Source organism: Liolophura sinensis, chromosome 6 (assembly GCF_032854445.1).
Source record: "Liolophura sinensis isolate JHLJ2023 chromosome 6, CUHK_Ljap_v2, whole genome shotgun sequence".
NCBI classification, from domain to species: Eukaryota; Metazoa; Mollusca; class Polyplacophora; order Chitonida; family Chitonidae; genus Liolophura; species Liolophura sinensis.
Genome location: NC_088300.1, coordinates 34,409,070 through 34,433,385, shown reverse-complemented (window position 1 = coordinate 34,433,385; position 24,316 = coordinate 34,409,070). Strand labels below are relative to the sequence as shown.

The following is a 24,316-nucleotide window of genomic DNA, read 5'->3' as shown; positions in this document are numbered from 1 at the left end:
TATATCCTAACATTAGTGTACATGGATGCATATGTACTTCATGTGTGATGTACTCAACCTTAAAAACATTTAACTGTAACATGTAGTCATATATACCATTTGTCATCAAAACATGGAACTTGTACAGCCTTTTTCGTGGGTAATGAATTGATTTCAAATGTTACAATACATATATATGAGAACTCTTCTCATGTGAATCTCAAGGAATAATCATACACAATCATCAATCACAGAACACATCAGTAATTACCGGGTCTAAAAGCTCATCAATCAGATCTCGATATAGGACCACGTACATTAATCTGTTTGCATGTACATACAGGTACAATTCCGGCAGACATCATGTTTTAAGAATCAATGTGTTTTCCTTGACTTATAATCTCATTAGTTAGGAATAATATGACAGGAAACAGACAAGGATACTTCAGACATGCATTCCCAACCCCTCTCCCTCTAGATTCTTAGAACGCCATAGATTTAATATCTCAAGATGGGTTCGTTTACAACATCAGTGTCACTAGTCATTAATTTTTCCAACATTGCATTTTCATGTACGTGCATGTTTTCTGGTGCTGACATGAGTTAAATGGCACCTGTACAGTACTGGAACACACAATGCCTCTAATTGATCTGAGGATATTTTGATACAGGAAAATGTTTATATTCCTGTATGTATATCTGCATCCCTGAGCCAAGCTTACCCTACAGAATCATGTACATTTACAACCTAACACATGGTAGCTATATATTTTTTCTCCTTCTACTTAAATACACCTCTGCTTGATTTGCCTGCTACATGTATAGCATACAGGTACACACACATACATGGACACTTCACAGTCACAGGAAAATTTATACCCAGACTTTACACTCTTAAAAAGTTTTTGCCAGCCCAGTTTCTTTGACTGCATCCTGTCCTGAGGATTTAATTAAGGGGCTCTCGCGCGTTTTCTTTAGCTTGTGTTTGTACTGTATGTCGTTGTGAAGCAGTGCCAGGCCAGCGTCTTAGGTCTGAGTCACAACCTATGGCTTATAGAAGCCAACCCAACACAAAGGATCTACATTGGCATTGTGCAGAGAAGGTTTTGTGTCTGAATCAAACTGCACTGAAACTCAGTATTTGCCTTCTTGCCAGTTGATAAGGCGCTAAACTTGGCACTTTGCAGACAATAAGGACAGATGTGCGTATAGAGAATACTTCCCTGGAAGCAGGTCATTAACACGTTGCTGTGCAGCTGTCAAATTCACAAATGTACATGTACGGGGCATGTCATACATGTATATGCTTGTAAACTGCATTATTGGTCAGCAACAGCAGACAATGCACATGTGCAATGTGCTACTTTGCTTACTTATTTCTTTGACAGATTGGTGATTTACACCACTCAGAAATATTTCAATTAACAGTTAAACAATTGTGAAAGAAACAACTGGGCTAGAAGGTAGCTACATCTACATGTTACAGCTGCACACCGTGAAGTACATGTGTAATTGATGTGCATTGTACAGGTATGTACATGTATGTATATATGCTTGTGGGGTTACATCGTACTTGACGATTTTTCAGTTATATGACAACCTTCAGTCATTTGTGTGTACATATACTGTGTCTTCCTGTGGCAAGACAAGTCCATGCTGCCAATGTGCTACTGCCAATGAAGTGTCATGCAGAAGATCTCAGACAGGACACCCATCCACATGTAGTCCCACTATACCGAACTGCGCTAACCAGTCCTGTTTCCTTACTCTAACCTCTTACTGCTGGGCGTCAAGCGATGTGCCTAGTACAGCCTTATCATTCTGGCTCCCTAAACTTGAAGTCAAAGCAATTTATTGCAAAATGTGATATTCCCCTTGTTTGTATTTTATTTATTTAATAATTTTATTCCTCCCTTTGTCATGGAGCATGCCTCTATACATGTATGTTCAATGTAATGTATGGAAGTAAGCTTTAGGACTGTCCATAAATATACTGTACAGCAATCATTAGCCTGAAGAAATCAATTCCTTATTATATCACCGTGTAAAATGTACATATAATTCTATTATACAAAATGTGTATATTTCTTATAAAGAAGCTAGCAAAACTGATTCGACCATTCAAGTTAAACACACAGAAGTGTGACATGGCTCAGTGATTCAACGAGCATTCAATCCCAGCCTTGGACACAGAATTTCCAGATTTCTCGCTCTCCTTTTTAGTAGTGAAGCTATGGTGAAAATAAGCTGATGAGTCTGAATGAAGTCTGTACATGTCCGAGAGTTCATTAGCAGTTTCCCAAAGGTTGGGTGTTTACTTTCACCCCAAAAACTTACATGTACCATAATACATACATAAATAACGTATGGAGTTAAACAACAGTCAAATAAATAAATAAATCAAGTGTAGACAACAGCGACAGTAAGTACAGAAACATATTCTCAGGCGCATGTGCATGTAGCAGACACCATTATATTGCAGCAATGAACATGATGAGATTCACACAAACAGGAATGGTATGAATTATGTATTCCTTCATGAAATTTCCTGTGAAAGACTGGCCATAAAATTCAGGTATATGTATAATGCTCCCAATATACGTCTGTCACTGCAGATAAGGAAGCTTTTAATTTTATTCCAGAAATTTTAACTTCCTAGAAAGCCATGTACACGTATAGTAGTTAGCACTGAACTATGTCTACATGTACTGTCATATGTTCAAATAGGTTTAATATGACAAAAAACAGTTCACATAGGCATCGTTGTAGTTGTATTGTTCACAGCTTTCAAGAAAAACTGGCATTTTTGGACTGTCGTGACTGTACATGTGACACAACATGTATTATGTGACACATCTGTGCATTATGTGACACAACGTGCATTGGCATGCAGCGAAGATTTGCAGAGCTGTAAAAATCATGTATAGCAAAACAAGTGTCACGCTGTTCACACTGTTCACACGACACATGATACTGTCATGTACATGTACATGTATCTGCTTCAAGATGTCCTGTTGCAAACATGTTTGACAGCTTTACTACTGTTTTACAAGATGTCTCTGCTGAAGTCAAAAGGTACAGTGAAAGTCGAGCAAATTTTTAGCGAACGATCAGTAAGTTTAAGTAAAACAGACAACAAAGTCTACAGAAAATCTAGAGGATGTGTACATACATGTAATTGTATGACATATCATTAAATAATACGTTCAGAATCCACAATGTAAATCTACAGCACATTATATTTCACATGAACAAATGTGGGCCTACTTCTGGCAAGCTATCAAAGTGACACCTGATTTTATATACGGAAAGCAATGGCAACATTTCATTATCTGTACTAGACATTTCATATGCATAAATTTACACTGTACATGTCCATTTCAACAAAGCTGTAGTGACATTAATAGCACATCCAGACTTCATCCAAGATTCAATATTGAAATTTGCGATAAGCAGAGAAGCAATATCGGCGAGGCGAGCTGTTCCCCAGACACCGTGTCGGCTTGACCCTGGGTGGATGATGTCACTGACACCAGCCTTGCAGTACTATACCCAGCCTGGATTTTGTAGACATTGCTGTCTGGGCGAGACTCGGGGTAATTTATCTTGACGCTAGTCAGACTGGTTTCATTGTAACACATTAATGACTTTAGAAATTAAAGGAGAATGGATAGCGCTCGTTGAAAACCCAACAGTAGCGAATTAATGCGTAGTACAGCTATATAAGTGCTCATGTAACTAAACGTCAACTACACGTATCATACTTTAATATCAACTTCTTGTTTTTTTTCTTAAACTGACTACAAATTACAAAGTTACATAAAACAGTACGAGCACACACAGCTTTGGCATCAAAATACTCGGCACCGATCATCCAATTCCATGTCAAGATGAATAAGAATAACTTAATAATTTTTTTACCCGCAATCTGAAGTATAAATCCAGCTAAGACTTAACATATTACAAAGGGGAATCTTTCAAATGAAGTGTAAATATTCTGAGGATACAAAATGTACGTGTATTTATTCAAAACATTGACATCGGTCAAATGTACATAGAGAATCATAACTACAAAATGCACTTCCTACTTCTTGCGGGGATCATTATTTCGGATATATGACGTGTGAAAGACTTTTACCCCTGGCTTAATAACCTGATTACTATAAATGTACTTCAATTAAATATTACATTTTAACTGATTTATTGATACATCTATGATTGGTGTACATGTACTCAAGAATTGCTTACTTAAAAAGTAGGGCAGTGGTCAGGTTTGTGTGTTTGTGAGGGGTGGGGTGAGGGGCAGATAAACTCACAACCCATATACAGTGTAGATGTATTTCTATTTCCACTGATAAGCTTCACAAGTAGAGTATTGTGCTAACTCTAACAAAAGATACAAGGCGATATATGATTCAATGTTTCTAATTTTATTTAGACCATTTCAAGACTATATGTTTCTGACAAATCTCCTGAGTGAAAGCCGCAGCCATTTTAAGCTCACAACTAACATTCCCCAATAATTTGTTTATGCGCCTACATGTAAATGACAAGACACCTAGTCAACATCTCCCACACATAGCTACAGTAATACCACACTGACCACAGTCTATTATTAACATCTTGCCCTCTAACACTGGGGGAACTGGTAACTGGAAGCAGAACAATGACCACTGCTGACCACTACCTCAGCAGGAGAACAACACCCACCTCCACAACCTAAACAGCTCAGGGGCGCAGAGGTTAAGCAGTGTCACAGAGCTCTTTCTCTTGGGGCGAGGAAGCAGCTGCCCACACTGAAAGGCCTTTATCAGCATACACAATGTTCATCTTACATGTACATGGAGTTAATACATATATCAGTAGTGCAGCGGGCGCAATGGGAAATAGAAATACATTATTTCAATATGATTCAACATGTCTGAACAAATATGATAGCGAAAAGAAGCACATGTTAAGTCACTGTATGAAGCGAAACAGTTTTCTCATAATAGTTAATCAGAGACTTGGAACATTTATCAGCCAATTACCAAAGTGTTCATACTAGGCACTAGCACTGTAATGATTCAGTAATTACTGGGGATTCCTATGCACTTTTTAAGATCTATAGCAGGCATTAACAGTACCAAAATGTCTGTTTTTAACAAAATATTGTTTAAAAAAGAAATACACCTAAGTAGACCGATGAAATAACATACATGTAACCCGTACATGTAGAAAAAAAACTTTCGATAGCTTTACTTTAAGTGATTTGGCTTTGCCAAAAAGTTGCAAATTAGTTGACTATCTATTTATTTATTTATCGGTTTATGCTGTACTCAAGAATATTTCAATACACATACAATAGCAGCCAGCAGCAAAAAATGTTCTTAGAGATATTTTAGTCGAAATCTAAATTCATATCTACATTAATCTGCTTACTCATCATTTAGTTTTCTTATGGCTAAGAATCTGTGTGAAATTACTTTTTTTTACTTGTTACTTGATTGGTGCTGAATAATACTGTAAGGAACTTTTCCCTTACACAACCGAAGTCAGGTATACATACATGTATAAGGGTGGTGGAAACCAAAGTGCCCCGGGTAAAACGCTGCCCTTTGTCATGTATCTTATAAACATCCAAAATTAAAGCTGCAGTCAGCTTTAAAGAGAACTAGAACTGAACCTGTGACCTCACCAGTCAGAGGCTGATCGACTTCCGCGAAAAAGCTGCTTTAGCCAATTGGGCCAGCGAGGACCCCAATCTACATGAAAGCACTACATGCTGAAGCTATAACCTGCAATTAAATGCTCCAAGCTTCCTAAACCACCCATGTAATACTGATGATACATTTGGGAGCCTGAGGAAAGAGGGACTAATTACTGTGTAGAGATGGACTCATTAAGTCTGGTTGGGCAGAGGCTGACAGCAAACACATGACATCTGCTATAGCCAACACACTACATCTCAACACAGCTGGTAGTTCTAACCCCTTGAGAATTCCAAGTCAACTACATGTACATGCATGAGAGCCATGCAGCACTTTGTCTTCAACAAAATTTGCAAAAAACGTGTACGTGTACATGAAGATCCACCATTTGTGGATACTGCTCTGGTTTTACTTGCCACATGTAAATGCTGTGATGTATTCTATGAAGATAATTTGAATTTCAAATGAAACAATCGTGATCCTTGATAATAAAGGATTTAAAAAGTGACATGGTAACAATGAGTCCAGGTCTAGTGACATACTGTGGGCTGTACCATTTGGAGATTGAACATGACTAGTTTAAGTTTGATACACTTGTTCGTATTTGCAATCATCATAATAATAAGAGAATGCATAGCCAGATGTGGACAAGTGCGCAACCACTCCTGGATAAATGTTATTTCTAAATGTTATAGAGTTACTTATAACTTTTTAAAAGTTACTTTAAAATATTAAAATGTTGTTTATAAAATTATTCATTTTTTGGGGTTAAACTTGGTCTGCCCTGGACATAAATACACACCATGTCTCCTACAGTTTTCGCCATTTGTATGTCTACCGAGAACTGCTTCTGCAGTTTCTAGTTGTTATCCCACAGAGGTTGCTATCTAGGCAGCAATCACATATGCTGTTACATATAGACTGGGTAAGTAAGTACATGCCAGTGAAGTCTAGACCAGCCAATCCCCAATATACAGTACATGGGGTGGTATGAAGATGGAGTTACCATTCATAGACTGTAAGCCAGGCTAGATAGAGACTGGATAAGAGTCCTAAATTACATCAGGATGCAAGACAAGTTGGAAATTGCCAAACACCCACGGAAATACTTCCTACTGCCAAGGGGTGGAATGTAACTGCAAACATGAATGAGCCTATTAAATTCAAACTGGGGTTCAAATTAACATCTTTGTTGCAAAAGAAGGAAAGTACTGAATAGAAAATGTTACTATTTAGTTTACTGTACTGTATAATTTAGATAATGACAGAGTAGATACTGTTGGAAACACTGAATGTGCTGGAATCAATATTGTAAGTAAATATATGAGGCACCCAAAGTAATAAAAGCCTTTCTTGTCCTCAAATATGGGCACAGTTTGAGCATCTATGATCTTTGGTTTCTTTCCGAAGTTCACAAAAGTAACACAACACCTGCTAGTACATGCATAATATACAATGGACATACCTGTACATATACACATGTATATTCTAGCACAATGTAGCATGTACTGTACATGTGATCATGAAAGACATGCATGCAAGAAGCAGAGAAAATTTCCCACCATGTCACTGGGGTATAAGCCCAAATCTATAGATCTACAGCTGGGCATGTATATGTGTATCTGTGCTTAACATCTTTGACATTTGTATATTTACATGATAAACTTGGCATATCCAGTAGATCTTGCTTACCTTGACTACACACGAATACACATGTACATGTTACTGAACGCGGCACATTCACACAAGTAAGTCAATAAATAACAACCTATTCACAAATGCAATGACTTGACTACAATTTGTGAAGTCTTTAAATGAAAATTCATTACAAACTACATGTATGTCTACATATCTATATTTATTCAAAATTGGACTATTTGTTCTAGACTCACTTAAAGCCACAAAACACACAAAATAATTCCCTTCTGATACAGATTCAAACAATCCTTAATGTGTTTTCATACTACTTTCCCTACAACCCATTAAATCTTTTCTTGTTGAAGGCAAAAACAGTCCTACTGCATCCTGTGATTTGAAAGAATGTTAAGCAACTTTTGTACATAACGACTGTGCATTTTCAATAAAGGATGAATGGTAAACTTTTGCAAATTGAAAAAGCTGACAAATGTTGACATACATATGGCTTACAAATGAAACACTTTTTTTAAATTTTAATACAATTCATACGCATGCCATCCACATACATGCAAGATGACACAGCGTGAATTAATGCCAGAGTTAATAAAGCAATCCACTTTCATGAAGATGAGCATTATATGTAGATGTTCAATTGACATGTTTAAAATACACTTGTAATATGTACTGGATTTCACCTAAAGATTGGTATGTAGAAATGCACTTTCAGTGGCACATAAAAGCACTTTAATGATACTACTGATGCCAACAATTAAGTTTTTCTAATATAAGATGAGGAGAAAAAAGGAGTTAAACTTCAGGTGAAATACAGCACTCCTGTCCAAAAAAAAAAGGCTCAAAAATACAAAAGAAATACACTGTTTGTGTTTAATTTAAGCACTAGAAGTTGATAGTATTACTTGATCAAACAGTTGCAAGCCTGTAGATCTTGCTGAGGTACAAATTACTATACATACTACCCTACAGGCTTGTCTGCTGTGCTGAGTACCTGTACAACTGAAGCAAAACAAAGATACACATGTCAACCATGATGTGGACCAGCAAAGCCAATATTGAGCCATGAGTCACTCAGGTAAACAAATCAGTGTGCAGTTAATGAAGGCCTATGGTAGTCAGTGTCACACACTTGTAGTACCGGACAGCCGGGGTTGTACGCCGATGTGCATATTAACTACGCAGTCCGACCCCCTGCTCCCAATAAGTTAAATGAATTTGTAAATTAAAAGAGAGTAAAGCACTTTTAAGAACAAGACTTTCACTAGGAACAGGTGTCAGAGGAAAAGTTAGTATTGATCATACCACACTGAAGAAAATGTACATGTATTTAAGGGTTAGCATAATGTGAAGTGACAAGCAATATAATTTTCAGTATAAACGTATACATGTAGCTCTACCAGTGGTCTCCTATTTCGACTTTTTGGTGTAACTAGGTACCAGTATAATCTTTAACATTTTACATCACGATGTCATACAAGATGTCATGTGCGACGCCAAGCTATATCCACAAATCTGTGAAGGTCTAGAGCTAAAAACCCTGCTGAAATACACAAAATCATGAGCAAAATATAAATACCGTGTCTCGTGGATTATCATTTCCGCCTCTCACTCGAAAAATACTTATCATATTCGACCTTCACTGTGTAATATCCTCTATTTCCTTCACTGATAAAAGTAATCTATCACTGGCTAGAGTTAGATACCATGTTTGTTATTACCCACTCCGATGCCATGACGTCACAAAGGAACATTTTGTTTTATTCCAGTGCGAGCTTAGCAGAATGACATCATAATACAAGTTCAGTCAACATCAACACTTCTCATGTCATGCCGCAAGACACGACATCATGCTATATACACAATTCTTTAAAGGCCTACAGCTTAAACATTGCCTGAACTTGTTCAAATACACAAAATGATGATACTGTCAAAATATAAATAATAAATAAAATATTGCACAGTGAAGGTTGAATATCATACATATTTTTCTTGTGAAAGGTGAAAATGATAACAAATGAGACGCGAAACATTGAGCAGGTTGTCACTAGAAAAATATTTATGATATTCAATCTCCACAGTGCAATATCCTCTATTTAGTTGAAAAAAATTACATAATGCAGACACCCTGCATATATATATAGACATATATATACATAGAAACCCTGTATGCATAGACACCCTGTATGCATAAAAGTTAAAGATTTACAGTATATGTACATGGATTCTAAGCAAATTACCCTGTTTACATATACACAATACAAATGATAGCATCGCTGTATGTTAATGCATCCATTATTTCGACAAATGTAAAAGAGAGTGGTCTTGCATTTGCTATTCAATCAGAATCAGTAAAGTATTTCATTTCAAAGTCTGAAGTGTTAAAATCAGAAAAGCTAAAAAAATTTTTTCTTTCCTACATAAAATATACAGAACACATTCACTTATTTCAAAACACTGGTCAATGGGTTTTGTACATGAACATACACACTTCAAGCAAATCCTGATTAACTGCATTCATTCTACTCAACAATATAAAGTAGCAAGTATAATCTGCTTGGAACGAGGTTAAAGGAGACAGAAGAGCAGAATGAAATGCAGATGAGACAGCCCACTGTTGTGATGGTGTGGGCTTTATTTATTTCTGGTTTATGTACCATGTACTTAGGCATGTGCAGTTTAGTTGTGGAAGTATACTTCTCTGCACACACGTGTGTGGAAATCGACAGTGAGGCACATGCGGGCCAGTGTTCTAAATCTTCAATCCTATAAATATCCCAGGTGCAATTACATCTGCGTGTATTCAGACTGACAGCAATCTCCACACTCTTGTTTTGTGTGAAATTTAATTCCTAAATCACCTAGTTTGTTATCGGCCAGGACAAATGTGCGCAAAATTCCTCTTTTTTTGGTGAACACTGGTCAGAGAGACACGCTGATCAAATCTGATATGACAAGCATGATCTCACCTGTCATCGCTGGTGCAACTGTGTAGACTTTTTTTTCTCCCTCAAAATATTAATTACGATCACAGATCACTACACGATTCTATTCAGTGATAATCCCAAGCCCACATGAGCACGATGGAATTATTACCAGTACATTTATATTCATGGACTTTATTAAAAGCTCGTCAAAACTGGACGGCTTTCCCTTAAACATTGTTACTTTTAGAAGTTATACCTGACACACGGATCTGTTCTTAACAAAAACCAAAAAAAAAAAACCCAACAAATCCTTCCAAAAAAACATAAACATACTTAGCACATGATGATTATCAGCTGACAAAATGCTTGTATCTCCGATCACAAATATTACACCAGGAAACGTACAACTCTATCCTTGCTATGTGTAGTTCAATGTTGACAGAGATATATGTATGTCTCTGTGTTATTTATGGCGCCACAATAAAACATCAACATGTGCACACAAATTCCACACACTTAGTAAACATAGCAGATATTTAATATCTAGTCTGACTTTATCACTATTTAAAAACATTATGTCTGGTGAGGTCAGGCATACATCACAGTAAAAATGCAGGAATTTTAATGTATTCCTGAAGTTATTGTCTCTGCCTATCAATAAAGCCTACAAGTACATGTATGCATTACAATACACTTTCTACATTACATTTTAACATGTGCGTCCTCAAGCCCGTCTAATTTCATTTCAATAACCGTGCATAATTAACCGTCTGTAATGGATAATCGAGCAAAAATTAATGAATATTAATAAAGTCTGGTCATGAACTGAGATTTCTGAACAACTCTCTCAAAAGCACTGCTACAGATATCCAGTTACACACATTACAAGTACAGGTACTGTAAATTACCATGTGCACATGGGGGAGGGGGGGACTAGTGATCCTTACTTACTGCACCTAAATCTTATCGTCATAACTTATAAATACTACATGCACATGTGTAATTATAATAGAAAGTCCACATACTTTTGTTCACGATACCACAAAAGTAGTGACAAAATTCCAAACTGTTTGCTGACCACAATGCATGATCACAACAGTTACTCAGATCTGATCACCTTATTTGTATGTGACAGGTGCATGTATTAAGGTATTGACTGATTGGTTTATACACATGTTTATACACATTTGACCTTAATGACTAGTATCATTTGCAACGCAATATAAAATACTAGCTTTCACTTCAACCCTGGTGTTAACAATTATCCACATACTACAGTAGTACACAGCCACAAATGAGAACATAAAGATATAGAATACAGGCTACACAATCATTGCTCATGTTAGGTAATATATTTGTCAACGTGACATGTGAACTCCGAGGAATATTTCTGCCTGCATTATACATGTCTAAACTGTACAATACATCACGGGACAGATTACGGGGACAAATGAGAGGTCACAAAGTGCAACCTAAATGTCAACTGGGTGGCATCAATTCCTTAATATCTGTATACATGTGGCATAAACAAAGAATTGACTTTCATAGGGGCAACTTTTTTGAGTACTGTGATATTTATTCACATGTAAATCAATAAGAACAAAGTTCACAAGCCATGAAGGCTGATGGCACGGGGGTGAAACTTGAAGTGTGCGCTGTAGGCTAAGGTTTAATGCTCATCATGTACATGTATATAGTGAGAGAAAACAAAAAGGTTGTGCATAACCAGGGTGTGACGTAAAGGTAAAAATGTAAACATCACAAGGTCAAACTTTGTTTTGTTTGGATCTACAGGTCAGTTTAGAATTACCGGTTTTATTTTATTTTTTATGCTTACTTCTATTTTTTTACAGGACCCCTCTATAACATGCATGCACATGTGTTCTTGGTGTGGGCCTCAAATTCTGCACAGAATTTTAGTGAAGAAAAAATAGTGAATACTGTAAAGTTTTTCAGTGGGTAACCAGGGTTACCCAAAACAAACAACTTATTTAAGTTGAACAGCTGACCACTGGTTCCACTGTTGACCATGTGGCAGTATTGATTGGGGAATGAGGGCAGTTTTGTCATGGGATTATTCTGACCTAACTTAAGTGTGGTGTTGACATGTGTCACCTGTTATACAGTCCGACTAAGGACCCTTGTGCAAAAATTGTTATGATCCCTTTCCCTTTATAAGCCCCAAATAACCTTTTACATTAAGTCTAATCACGTTAACTCGACCCTATACATAAAATAATGGCACTAGTAACAATCAGTCTACACAATAGTCTACTAGTTATGCCGCTGTCTGACACTGATCTGGAAAATTTTACATGCATACATACTAGTGCCTACCTAAAAGACAACAGTAAATTATAAATCAAATGTACTAGTACGTAACAAGTGCATCTAGCTTTCACGTGCTCAAAATATGATAAATACACATCACTCACCTACTTCCCTACTGTGTTAATTTGAATTGGGAAGTTTTACACTGTACTGAAGAATATTTGGTTTATATATGCTGTCTACAATAAAGGCATCAATGGATGGAGGAAACTGTGAGTAGAAACTGGGTAGGAAGGAGTGGAAACAACTGGACATCATGGGGTACTTGATTTATTTATTTATTAATTTGACTATTGTTTTATGCCATACTCAAAAATATTTCACTAATACCATGGCAGCCAGCATTATTGTGGGAGGAAACCGAGCAGAGCCAGGGGGAAACCCACGATCATCCGCAAGTTGCTGATAGGCCTTCCCTCATAAGGTCAGATTGGGTACTTGACACACTTCTTCATATAAACCCACACACTAGCAGAAGCCGGATTTGATCCTAACCTCCTGATGGATATTTTGTAGGCCTACATCATTTAAAATTTACATGTCTCAAAATTACAATGTTTAGGCCTACCTAAGTGTGTGCCAAATAAACAGAAACGAAATTTTCACCAGGAAACTATCACACACTTGAAACGGTAAAAAAAAAAAAAAAATGACAACTTGGTGAACTGCACCCCAGACACAAACTTAAATCAAGTGAGGAAAATTCTGTCTTGAAAATCTATAACTTTTGTGTTGACTTTGATGTTTAAAAATTGTGGCAATCATGACTTTCTTATTCTATCATCTATGTTAAGTGAACCAAGTGCTTCTAGCCCTGCCAAATTTGGGACAAATTTTACCTATATTCTAAAATCGTAACGAATAGTGGTATCGGTTGTTGTAGCCAGCGCAACCCGAGATTACCCGGTATTCAGTTTGCGACGAAATCGGCAACCGGCTGAGCGCCTTCTGTCAGTCAGCACAAACAGGCGGCATCAGGAAGCCGTTTGTATGATCGCCGACGTGCAGCCGGCAAAGATCAACCGCTTTCAAAACGATCGGAGTAAACCTAACGAAAATAGAAGGCAAATTTTACTCACGGTCTTTTTCATGGTCATATCCTACCACGGCAAAGTAATCTGCCAAGCGGGACATCTCAGTAAACTCCTGCTAAAGTAAACCTCCCTCACCCAGTGTCATTACATGGTCGCCATTTTGTTTCGCCGAAACTTCGACTACGGAAAAGCGCATAAAAAGCGAAACATCTTCCAGGGGAGATCATCCACTCCTCAAGTCATCCCCCAAGCGCACGTGGCTCGCATGACTGGCATACTTTACCTCTTACGAACACAAGCACATGTGCTATTGTATACATACTAAATGAATGATTTTTATGTACCGTAGATGGTTGAAGCACATTGTTTTATCGTTGTAACAAACAGAAACAAAGAAAACTATTCAGGTCGCGGATCTGCATGCATACACATACATGTATTGGGAGATCTGGAAATAAATAAATAATATTTAAAAAAAAAAACATGAAAAACAAAACCTCTTGATTGTCAGTGAAATCTATCCAAAAATGAAGTGAAACAGGCACAAACATGTCTTGCAACGCCGCATGATTTTGTACCTTAAACGGTCTTTCATTTACATCAATACCGGTGCATTCCGCCTAAAAAAATACGCTTTGGATATAGGTCTATATTTAAACGTATGATTGGTGACAGCGAAACGAATTCGATAATTACAACAAAAACTACATCGAATGTTTATAGAACTTAAATGCACCTAAGATGTATAGGGAATATCTACAGTATAATATATTCACATGAGCTCGATATACAGATGCATTGTTCAGTTTGGAAGATGGTTATAGGCCTATATGGTCCGCAGTTATATAGGCTAAGTATATAGTCTTGTACTAAGGCATGAAACAGCCTCCATCCCTCCCCCAACTTCTACAATGTTAGATTTATCGTTCAAACTGAAGATGTAGGCCTAAAGTTTTTCCTCGCTTAATAGGTCTGCCATCTGTTTTTTTTTTTTTTTTTGTTTTTTTTGTTTTTTTTTTGTTGCAATAACTTAATTCTGACTTTGGTTGACATCGTCATATCTCAAAACACCATGTACGATATAACAAGCATTCTGCATGGAAATATATATTGCCGAAGCAATAAATGTTTCCTACCGGCTTGAGCCGTCAGAATGCACGACAGCTATACGTGTCAAAAACGGCCTTTTTGTTGAAAATGGACGAAACAGCTCTAAACTCGACCTTCATCTGTATCTTGATCGAAGGTATATAGTACCAGTTGTCGATTTAAAACAAAGTCTAAACGCAGGACAAACACGGTCTTTTGTCCAAAATGGACGAAACGGCTCAATCGAAAAGCGAACCGCAATTTGTCTTACATGTTGGGGGCACGTGTAAAGCTTCAGTTTAATATAGGATGGGGCGTTTTGAAAACAAGTCCGTGAAACTATCTAAGTTCAAAACAGTTAAACAAACAAAGCCAGAATTTTGTCAAAGCTAAGTAAATTAATTCTTGACAGACTGACGGACTGACGGATCCACGGAGTGGCAAACTGGCACATGCACTATACATGCATGTGTAAACCTACAGAGAATTAATAACCTATTTGGTTTGTCAAGTTAATTTGGTTTCTTCACTTATCTGCATGATGTTCTAGCTCTACCATTTTATACACCGCTGGCTAAAAATCGATCGATGCCATTAACATCGATAGTTATGGAACACTAAAATCAATCTTGAAAGAATATAAAATCAATGGTGTATATTTACGATAACATAAATGTTGATGAGAAAAATAAAATTAGTCGTATAATGCGACATTAAAATCAGTCGTGAGGGGACATTTCAATCAGTCGTGAGGGGACACTGAAGTCAGTCATGAGGGGACACTTCAATTCAGTCGTGAGGGGACACTTCAATCAGTCGTGAGGGGACACTAAAAGCAAACCTAATGGAACGTATATCTATAAAATTATTCGTCTGGGGACCTAAATCAGTTTAATAGCAATTGAGAGGGGACAATAAAATCAGTCGTGATGGGTCACTATAAAATCAAGCGTGAGGAAACAATAAAATTTAAAGTGTGTGACATTAAAATCAATCGGGAATTAATGAACAATAAACTTAACATTGATTGGACACTAAAGTGCCGTATGTGAGTAAATAAGTCTGTGAAACTAAACAGAAGTCATGTCTGCAAAAATGAGTCGTTGGAAAGAAATCCAAAGAGATGTTGGGAAGAGTAGAGAAACACATGGCGATAGACTGAACAGTTGAATGAAGAAAAAGTGTTTCGGACGTTGCTCGGCCATCTGCATATATAGCCGTTATTCTGTCGTATACACACGTCGGTGTCTGATCTATATATATTAGGCGTCTGGGAATCTGGGCAAGACCGAAACAAGATATGATTAAAGAAATTAAATGACAAACATTTTTCTAAAACAATCAGCGTTGCTATAGTTCGAGACCTGTTTACACCAAAATTTGCACACCTCCTCAACCCGTAAAATATGACAAATTATAGAAGGAACACATTTTCATAAGATGGCACTAGTAAAATGAAGTTTATTTCTGTATATAGAGATATCCACTTGATTTAGAATTTATCGGCTTTGTATAAGTAATTACAGAACTTTAAAGAGTATATAAATTTCAATAGTTTGGTTATATAGTTTTCTCCATATTTTGGGACGTTGGAATTGCTCTGGTATATTACCAGCAAGAATTTGCATACCCTCCTACATATATACCGTCAGACAGATTTTCGATGCAAAATCTGAAAGATAAATTTAGTTTTTTCTATTATTTTCTATGAAGTACAGAGAATGGAATGTTATGGTAAAGGAGGAGTAAACATACAAATGATGCAGCTTTGAAGATTGTAAAAATTATTTTTAAACATAGTATTTTTATGATTTTTTTTAAAAACGAGAAAGTTATACAATTAAAAGTGTTTCTTTTAGTGAGTACATTAAGGACCAGTTTTTGCATCATATAATGAAAATCCGACGAATTTATGCACAAATTATCCTCTAAATGGAGATGTAATTCATGCATTACTTTAAATGTATTTGCGCTAGATTCTGGTCTTCTGGTCAAAAAATGTGTTGTTCTAGAATTTTAATCATATTTATGTTTTTATGATATTCATGTATATATTGTCGGAACTCATATTTAAACTACATTCATATGTATCCAACTCACATACAGCCTTCAGAATACCATTACCCTATACAGTCGAACCTGTGACCCTATATTCAGCACTTCATAACCATATGTCCAGGAATCAATTACCTCATTCTTCAGCACACTGTTGTGGGTCTTCTGTGACCGAATAGTTATAGGGTGCCAGCGCGGAGCAATAACTCTGGAGCCTCTCACCAGTTATATTCAGGCTTGTTAACCTTTATGTATCTGGTTCATAATAACCCTTGAGTACGGCGTAAAACACCAATCAAAAAAAAAATCATAATAACCTCTTATGTAGGGATCCGTTACCCCATTCAACGCACAGTTTTGCAGATTCAGATTGTCAGGTCTATTACTCTATATTCAGCATATGATATAACCCTGTATATGTTCAAGAACGTACTAAAGGACCATTCATGCACCAGATCCAAATTATAACCTATTCGGCTCTGTTACGTGTAATATTACTTTCAGAACACCTTCACCACATCCAGGTTCATGCGTCACCCATCAGACTCCTGCATTTGCTACTTGTGTTCATGTTATACTCTTCAAGCTTGTTTTTGTTTTGTTTTTTGAATGATTGTTATTATTTTATATTTTCCTGTACAGAACGTTTAGGTACCTATTTTGTCACCTGCTTCCTCAGTGGACTGCTAACTTCACTGCCAAGCGAATGTCCACTGTACATGCTCAATAGAGTTATCCCCCTTTTATCTTTCAGTTCTGCGTCTATCTTTGATGATTTGACTGCGGGTTAACGCCAGATTGGACAGAGTATATAGCTTATACACGTGTGTCTCTTGGGTGAAAGACAGAGTGTCCGCAGTTAACAATGCAGCAGGCTTTGACAAGACTTTCATCGGAATAGCCAGCTCAGAGTGTAGATCACTTCGGTGGAGTGTCCGCAGTAAAACCACCAGTCTTCGGCGAGTGACTGATGAACTTTTTCACATGAGACATGGCGTCAAGCCACAATCATTTATTTTTACCAGATTTGGGTGAAGTTTGGCTGAACATTTATAGACCCTTTTAGGCACAATTAGGAAGCAGTTACAAGAGGGGGGTGGGGGTGGGGGTATCTCGAAAATTCCATTTTAAATGCTCGGATGAAACGAGTCACTACATGGTGTTAACGAAAGATTTACAGGCAATCATCTTGTATCCTACACGGCCATACACGATCCTTAAATTCAAAAGAAAAAAAAACAATCTTTTGAACGATGTTTTGCACGGCGTTTTTAAGGACTTCATCACATCGATTGTTTCGTCTTCACATATCTGAAAGTTTATTGCTAAGTAGGTTCACGGAATTAAGCATTCGACAGCGCTCCTACCAAAATAAAGGACCATTTCTGCTCTCCTACCAATATAGAAGATCATTTCAGCACTCCTACCAATATAAAGGACCATTTCTGCTCTCTTACCAATACAGAGGATCATTTTAGCACTCCTACCAATATAAAGGACCATTTCTGCTCTCCTACCAATATAGAAGATCATTTCTGCTCTCCTACCAATACAGAGGATCATTTCAGCACTCCTACCAATATAAAGGACCATTTCTGCTCTCCTACCAATATAGAAGATCATTTCAGCACTCCTACCAATATAAAGGACCATTTCTGCTCTCCTACCAATATAGAAGATCATTTCTGCTCTCCTACCAATACAGAGGATCATTTCAGCACTCCTACCAATATAAAGGACCATTTCTGCTCTCCTACCAATATAGAAGATCATTTCAGCACTCCTACCAATATAAAGGACCATTTCTGCTCTCTTACCAATACAGAGGATCATTTTAGCACTCCTACCAATATAAAGGACCATTTCTGCTCTCCTACCAATATAGAAGATCATTTCAGCACTCCTACCAATATAAAGGACCATTTCAGCACTCCTAGAGTACCTTTTGAGATCGTTTGCTCTCAACCACAAGTGGTGTTTACACTGAGCTCCTTCTTCATCTTCAAGTTATGTTTTCTTTTTCTTGAGCGCACTTTTAGCACCAGTCTAATCGACATATAACTTCGGTGGCAAAATTCACCAATCTCGTGCCACGTTGTGTTGTGCATTCTTATTTGAAGACACTTTTTTTTAATTTTTGCAATTTTAAGAGTAGTTCTATTTTGTTAGACCTTTGAAGTTGGGATGCGTCCATATCACTGAGAAGCAGCTAGAAATCATTGTCTTCATTGAATAAATCAAGATGAGTAAATTTATTTATTTTTTTTGATAGTTGTTTGACGCCGTACTCAAGAATATTTCACTTATACAACATCGGTCTGCATTATGGTGGAAAGCTTTGTGAAATCGGCCCCTGACCATGGTAACCAGTCAGGAATCTTTTTAAGAACTGGATGCGTGCTCCCGTAAACCCATGAATTTGATCAGAGTAAACCATTCAAAAGTCTTTTCTAGATCTGGATACGTGTGCCCTCAAACCCAAATATGTAACCCTGATAACTATTTCAAAGGTCTTCTCAAAAACTGGACACGTGTTCCCGTACCCCCACGGGCAAGATTCTAACAAGGGTAAACCATTCAGAGGTCTTTTCAGAAACTGGGAACGTAATCCCGTACACCCAAAAATGTGACACTGGTAAACCATTCAAAGGTCTTCTCAAGAACTGGACACGTGTTCCCGTACCCTTACCATTCAGAGGCTGTCTCAAGAACTCGTTACGTTTTAATTCCCGCGTATATATATTCAAGGATTTGAACACAGTATAAACCAGAGGGTTATTTATTTATTATTACAGTCCTGGAAAAAAGTTTGGAATATTGTTTTCACTGATGATAGCATTTACCAGAAACATACTTTTGTGCGCCTTACATTGAATGCACACATTCTTGTTTGGGTGGAAAATGTAGTGGATTATGTCCCCTTTCAGCTCATACACACCATTATTGCTTGTGTCACCTGAGCAAAATTACAGTTGGGACAAAGCATGACCATCCATTTCTCAGTGAAAAAGTCATGTACGCAGACATGATTATAATTTAACCTTGTAACTCTTATAAAAGCTCAGTTAAGGCATGCCAGTGCTCCAGAGTGTTTCCAACAATACTGCTGTGATCATGAGACGTCAACTGAGTGCTGCAGTCTGCAACCGTATCGTTGGTATGAGCCTGGCTGGAGCAAAACAGAAGGACATTGCAGCAGCTCTTGGTGTCACTCAGGGAGCCGTCTCCAAAATCTTTAAGCGACACCGACAGACCGGTGTGCCGACGCCTAGACCGAGGTCTGGTCGGCCACGAAAGACCACCGAGAGAGAGGACCGGTATCTGGCGACACGTGATATTCAGTGATGAGTCTCGTTTTGTCGTCTACCGGGAAGATGGCCGTGTGATGGTGCGTCGTCAGGCTCACGAGGCTCTGAACGAAGATTGCATCATGCCCAGAGTCCAAGGCGGGGGCGGTGGGGTCACCGTCTGGGGTGCTTTTCATAGCACTGGTAAATGCGACCTGCACGTCTTGGATGGACACATGAACCAGCACCAATATCAACAAATTCTGGAAACGATAATGCTCCCATTTGCTCGGCAACAATTCAGGGCAAACTTTGTGTATCAGGACGACAACGCCACGCCGCACCGGACCGAACTGATACGGAATTTTCTGGAACAGGAGGGTGTTGAGCACATGCATTGGCCAGCCATTTCACCGGATATGAACCCAATTGAGAACTCGTGAGCGGAAGTTTCCCGTGGGTTGAATAACCATGATGAAGCCCCAACGAACGTGGCTGAACTAACTCGTGCTGTGCTCACTTGCTGGAGAGATATACCGGAAGAAACTTTGACTTCCTTAGTTGCCAGTATGCCAAGGCGTGTGCGCGCATTGTACAATGCGAGGGGTGGGCACACCAAGTACTAAATTAATTTTCTGTATTGTTAGTGTTTTGCATATTTAACTTACCAAGTATTGTAGACATATTTCCAATCGAATAAAAGTTACAGCTCGTAATAAAATACATGGGTTTCACTGAATTTCTGCACTTGTTTGGGGCGCTTTCAGAATATCGTGAAAAACGCGTCTCCTATAACATTTAGAAATGTTTTGGTTTGAGGAAACTATTGATAATGCATCATAGAGACTAGTCCAAGTGAAACCAATCGACAGATTATTGACCTGAACGCAACGAACCACGCTCTTCGTGGAGATGGTGTGAAATTCACCAATATTCCAAACTTTTTTCCAGGACTGTATTATTATTTATTTGATTGGTGTTTACGCCGTACTCAAGAATACTTCATTTATACGACGGCCGCCAGTATTATGTTGGGTGGAAACCGGGCAGAGCACGGAGGAAACCTAGGACCATCCGCAGGTTGCTGTAAGACCTTCTCACGTACAGCCGGAGAGGAAGCCAGCATGAGCTGGACTTGAACTCACAGCGACCTCATTGGTGATAAACCAGAGGGAAAACGATTGTCATGCAGGATATGTTTCACAGAAAGAAATAAAGATCTTCTCCATATCGCATTGCAGCTGGGGAAAGTAAGCGCATTATTATACATTTGTTTTCTACATACTGTTTTCATTAATTAATTATGAGGAAATGTTTGGTGAAATCTGTTGCGTTATATAAAGGATGATTCTCAAAGACACAGATGTGACGGGAAGCGTGACACATGTGGCTATATTTTCGCTTCTACATAAAAACAAAACATCGCCATGGCCATGGCATTAACAGGCGTATATACCAGTCAGTTAGATGATTGACATGACTTATTAGTGCCACGTACAATTTCATATAATTTATTTGGTTTTCATATGTTGTCTTCATATATACTTGTTAGTATGGTCACATCTCAAACGGTTTATCAGAACAATTAAATTGAAAATAAGATATTTTTACATAATATTTTTTCCTGTTAAAAGATAATTTTATCTGCCAAATACAATTTAGTATGTGGAAAAAGTGACGACGATTGTAAGAAAACATTGTTGTAAAAATTATACTTTGTAAACAAACTACTTTACTTCGTGAATTAAATATTTTCTGTGTAAAAAAAGTCTAAAAATTCACTGTCAAACCAAACTATTGACCTGTGTGATCAGCCACCGTGCTAACAAGTATGTTGTAGAAAACACAAAGAAGGAATTAAACTGAAATTGCATGACACTAATAAGCTACCGTGTAGATATATAGCTGTCAGCCTCTATACATCTGACGTTTCCACTAAGCCAAAAAATGTACATGTATCGTCCGGGGACTCCTACTTTGTGAAACAGAATATTTTTCAAAATGTTATTTTATTATGCCTTTCACAAAAGTGTAGAACAGTTTCTCCTCTTTGTAACAATACAGACAGGCCTTGCACAGCCATGTCTACACATTCACATATACAGGTATATGGTCTATATAATACCTGGAGTTGTAATGACGTCTTCATGCTTGTATAGATCGTTCTAGTATATACCTGTAAGATTATGGACTCTGAAAGTATAGATGAATTAGGAGGGAAAATTAAATCAGCATGATCTGAAAGTGAAAAATTTAAATTCTGTGAAATATGAATTATGTCATTTAAAAAAATGAAAATCACCATTTCTATTTACATGTTTAGCTGTTGAATTTATCCCAGTCCAGATCAACATTCAGACTCTTCACGTTCACCTTTACTCTCATGATGCAGGCTCGAACGCAGTCCTTCAACAACTGCAACGACATTAGTACTACAATATAAAATTATCAAAAAGCCTCAGCATTTCAGCTTTGTTAAACTTAACCAAAGCATTCAATTCTGTGAATTATACTTCTCAACTGAGACGAATATAACGTATCTGTTATATTAGTCCCAGTTCTCAATAAACAAAGTACGGCGTAAAACACCAATCAAATAAATAAAGAAATAATTTTTTTTAAAAATGCATCCTTATGGTTTTATTATGGAAGCCGGTTATAAAGCCGCCTACTATCGCACTATCGTCATAACGCCCACGATGGAACGAAACAATGGAAGGATGCGGCGAAGCGATAGAACGCTGGAACGAAACGATGATATCACACTGCGATGTGATGAAACGATACTATAGCATGATGGAACGAAAAACAATTCACGTTATCATGTCATCACATTATCGGCTCCACAGTGGAATTAATGATAGGACAATGGTTCTATGCATAATGGCCTTAACCGGCTTCCATATTTTACAGATGCTTCTTATCAATGGTTTAAGAGTTACCTGTCCAATCGTACACAGTGTATTCCACATTTCAAAACACTGTATCAGGCGCTCTTCCAGTACACTGTGGAATTCATGGAGGAATTTTGGGGCCTGAGTTGTTTTTGTTGTATATTAATAACGAAACTCAAATTTCTCGTGTTCTAAATTTAACACTTTCTTCACTCATGCAGGCCTTAGTGTAAATATATTTTGACCAATTATAATATGAGGTATGTATGTTCACCATTTCAATATTATTGTCATTACTTAAATCAAAGCGATATAAACAGCCCCGCGGGGTTTTGTACTCCAGCCATTCTACTTTATTTTACATTATTGGAATTTTATGATGTTTGTGAATAAATCTTTGAATATTTTGAATATTGAACCCAGGCAACATCCCTGACATTATTTATTTATTTATTTTTTTATTTATTTATTTATTTATTTATTTATTTATTTATTTACTTGATTGATGTTTTACGCCGTACTCAAGAATATTTCACTTGTACAACAGCAGCCAGTATTAAACCGGGTTTAGCCTGATGGGTGATAAGTCCGCATGATTACACAGTATATGTCTCGCGGGGCACGTCCAAGCCTATACATACCCGGGTAACACAAAGCATTTTCGAAACATTTCTCAGAGGCTATGTACAGGTTCTCTCGAAATCTTTCTTACATAATATTCTACCAATGTTTTTAAAACATCTCAAGCCTGGAAAGAAATGTTTTAAAAACGTGTTCAGATCGTCAACATGTATGTTTTAATTTTAATGGCTACAAGTATTTTGTCAATGTTTTAAAAATATTTTCCAAATGTTTTTGAGAATATTTTGATGATTGTTGTGCAAAACTTCTTCAGGAAACTTGTCCAAAGCAGTATAAGCACATTTCGAAAAATGTTTTTTTCTTACATGATTACGTCCGATAAAACTGATTGGCAAATGAAATAATGACGAAATTTATCACACATAATGCTCCTGCAGACACTTTGGTCTTTTTCTCCCTTTATACATGTATATTTGAGACGGTTGTGTGGTAAAATACTTTTATTTCTGGCACTTTTCAACATAATGCTTTGAGACTTGGCACACATGTAACTAAATACGTAAGCTAAAAAGCAGTCCCACTGATTTTTGATACCTTTTTCAGTTTTAAAGATATTACTAAAAAAACATAAAAGTTTCAATTTTTTTAAATTTTTGAAAGTTTTAACTTTAAATGATCACTCAGAACAATCAACGATAAATATTATAAATCTGTCGGGCTATTTTTTAGCTGAAACAGTTAATTATTCACATGAGCAAGAAAAAGTTGAAAATTGGGGAAAAAATAGCAATTTGAAAA

General features: G+C 37.2%; 1 protein-coding gene across 1 annotated transcript in view; it reads right to left on the bottom strand.

The window, feature by feature from the left end:
- LOC135467907 (myotubularin-related protein 13-like) overlaps positions 1-13,780 on the bottom strand; it is a 102,845-nt gene extending 89,065 nt beyond the window's left edge. Inside the window, 1 exon segment of the mRNA XM_064745830.1 lies at positions 13,657-13,780. Coding sequence (XP_064601900.1) covers positions 13,657-13,711 — 55 coding nt within the window. The 5' untranslated portion in view covers positions 13,712-13,780.
- Between the last annotated feature and the right edge of the window lie 10,536 nt (positions 13,781-24,316).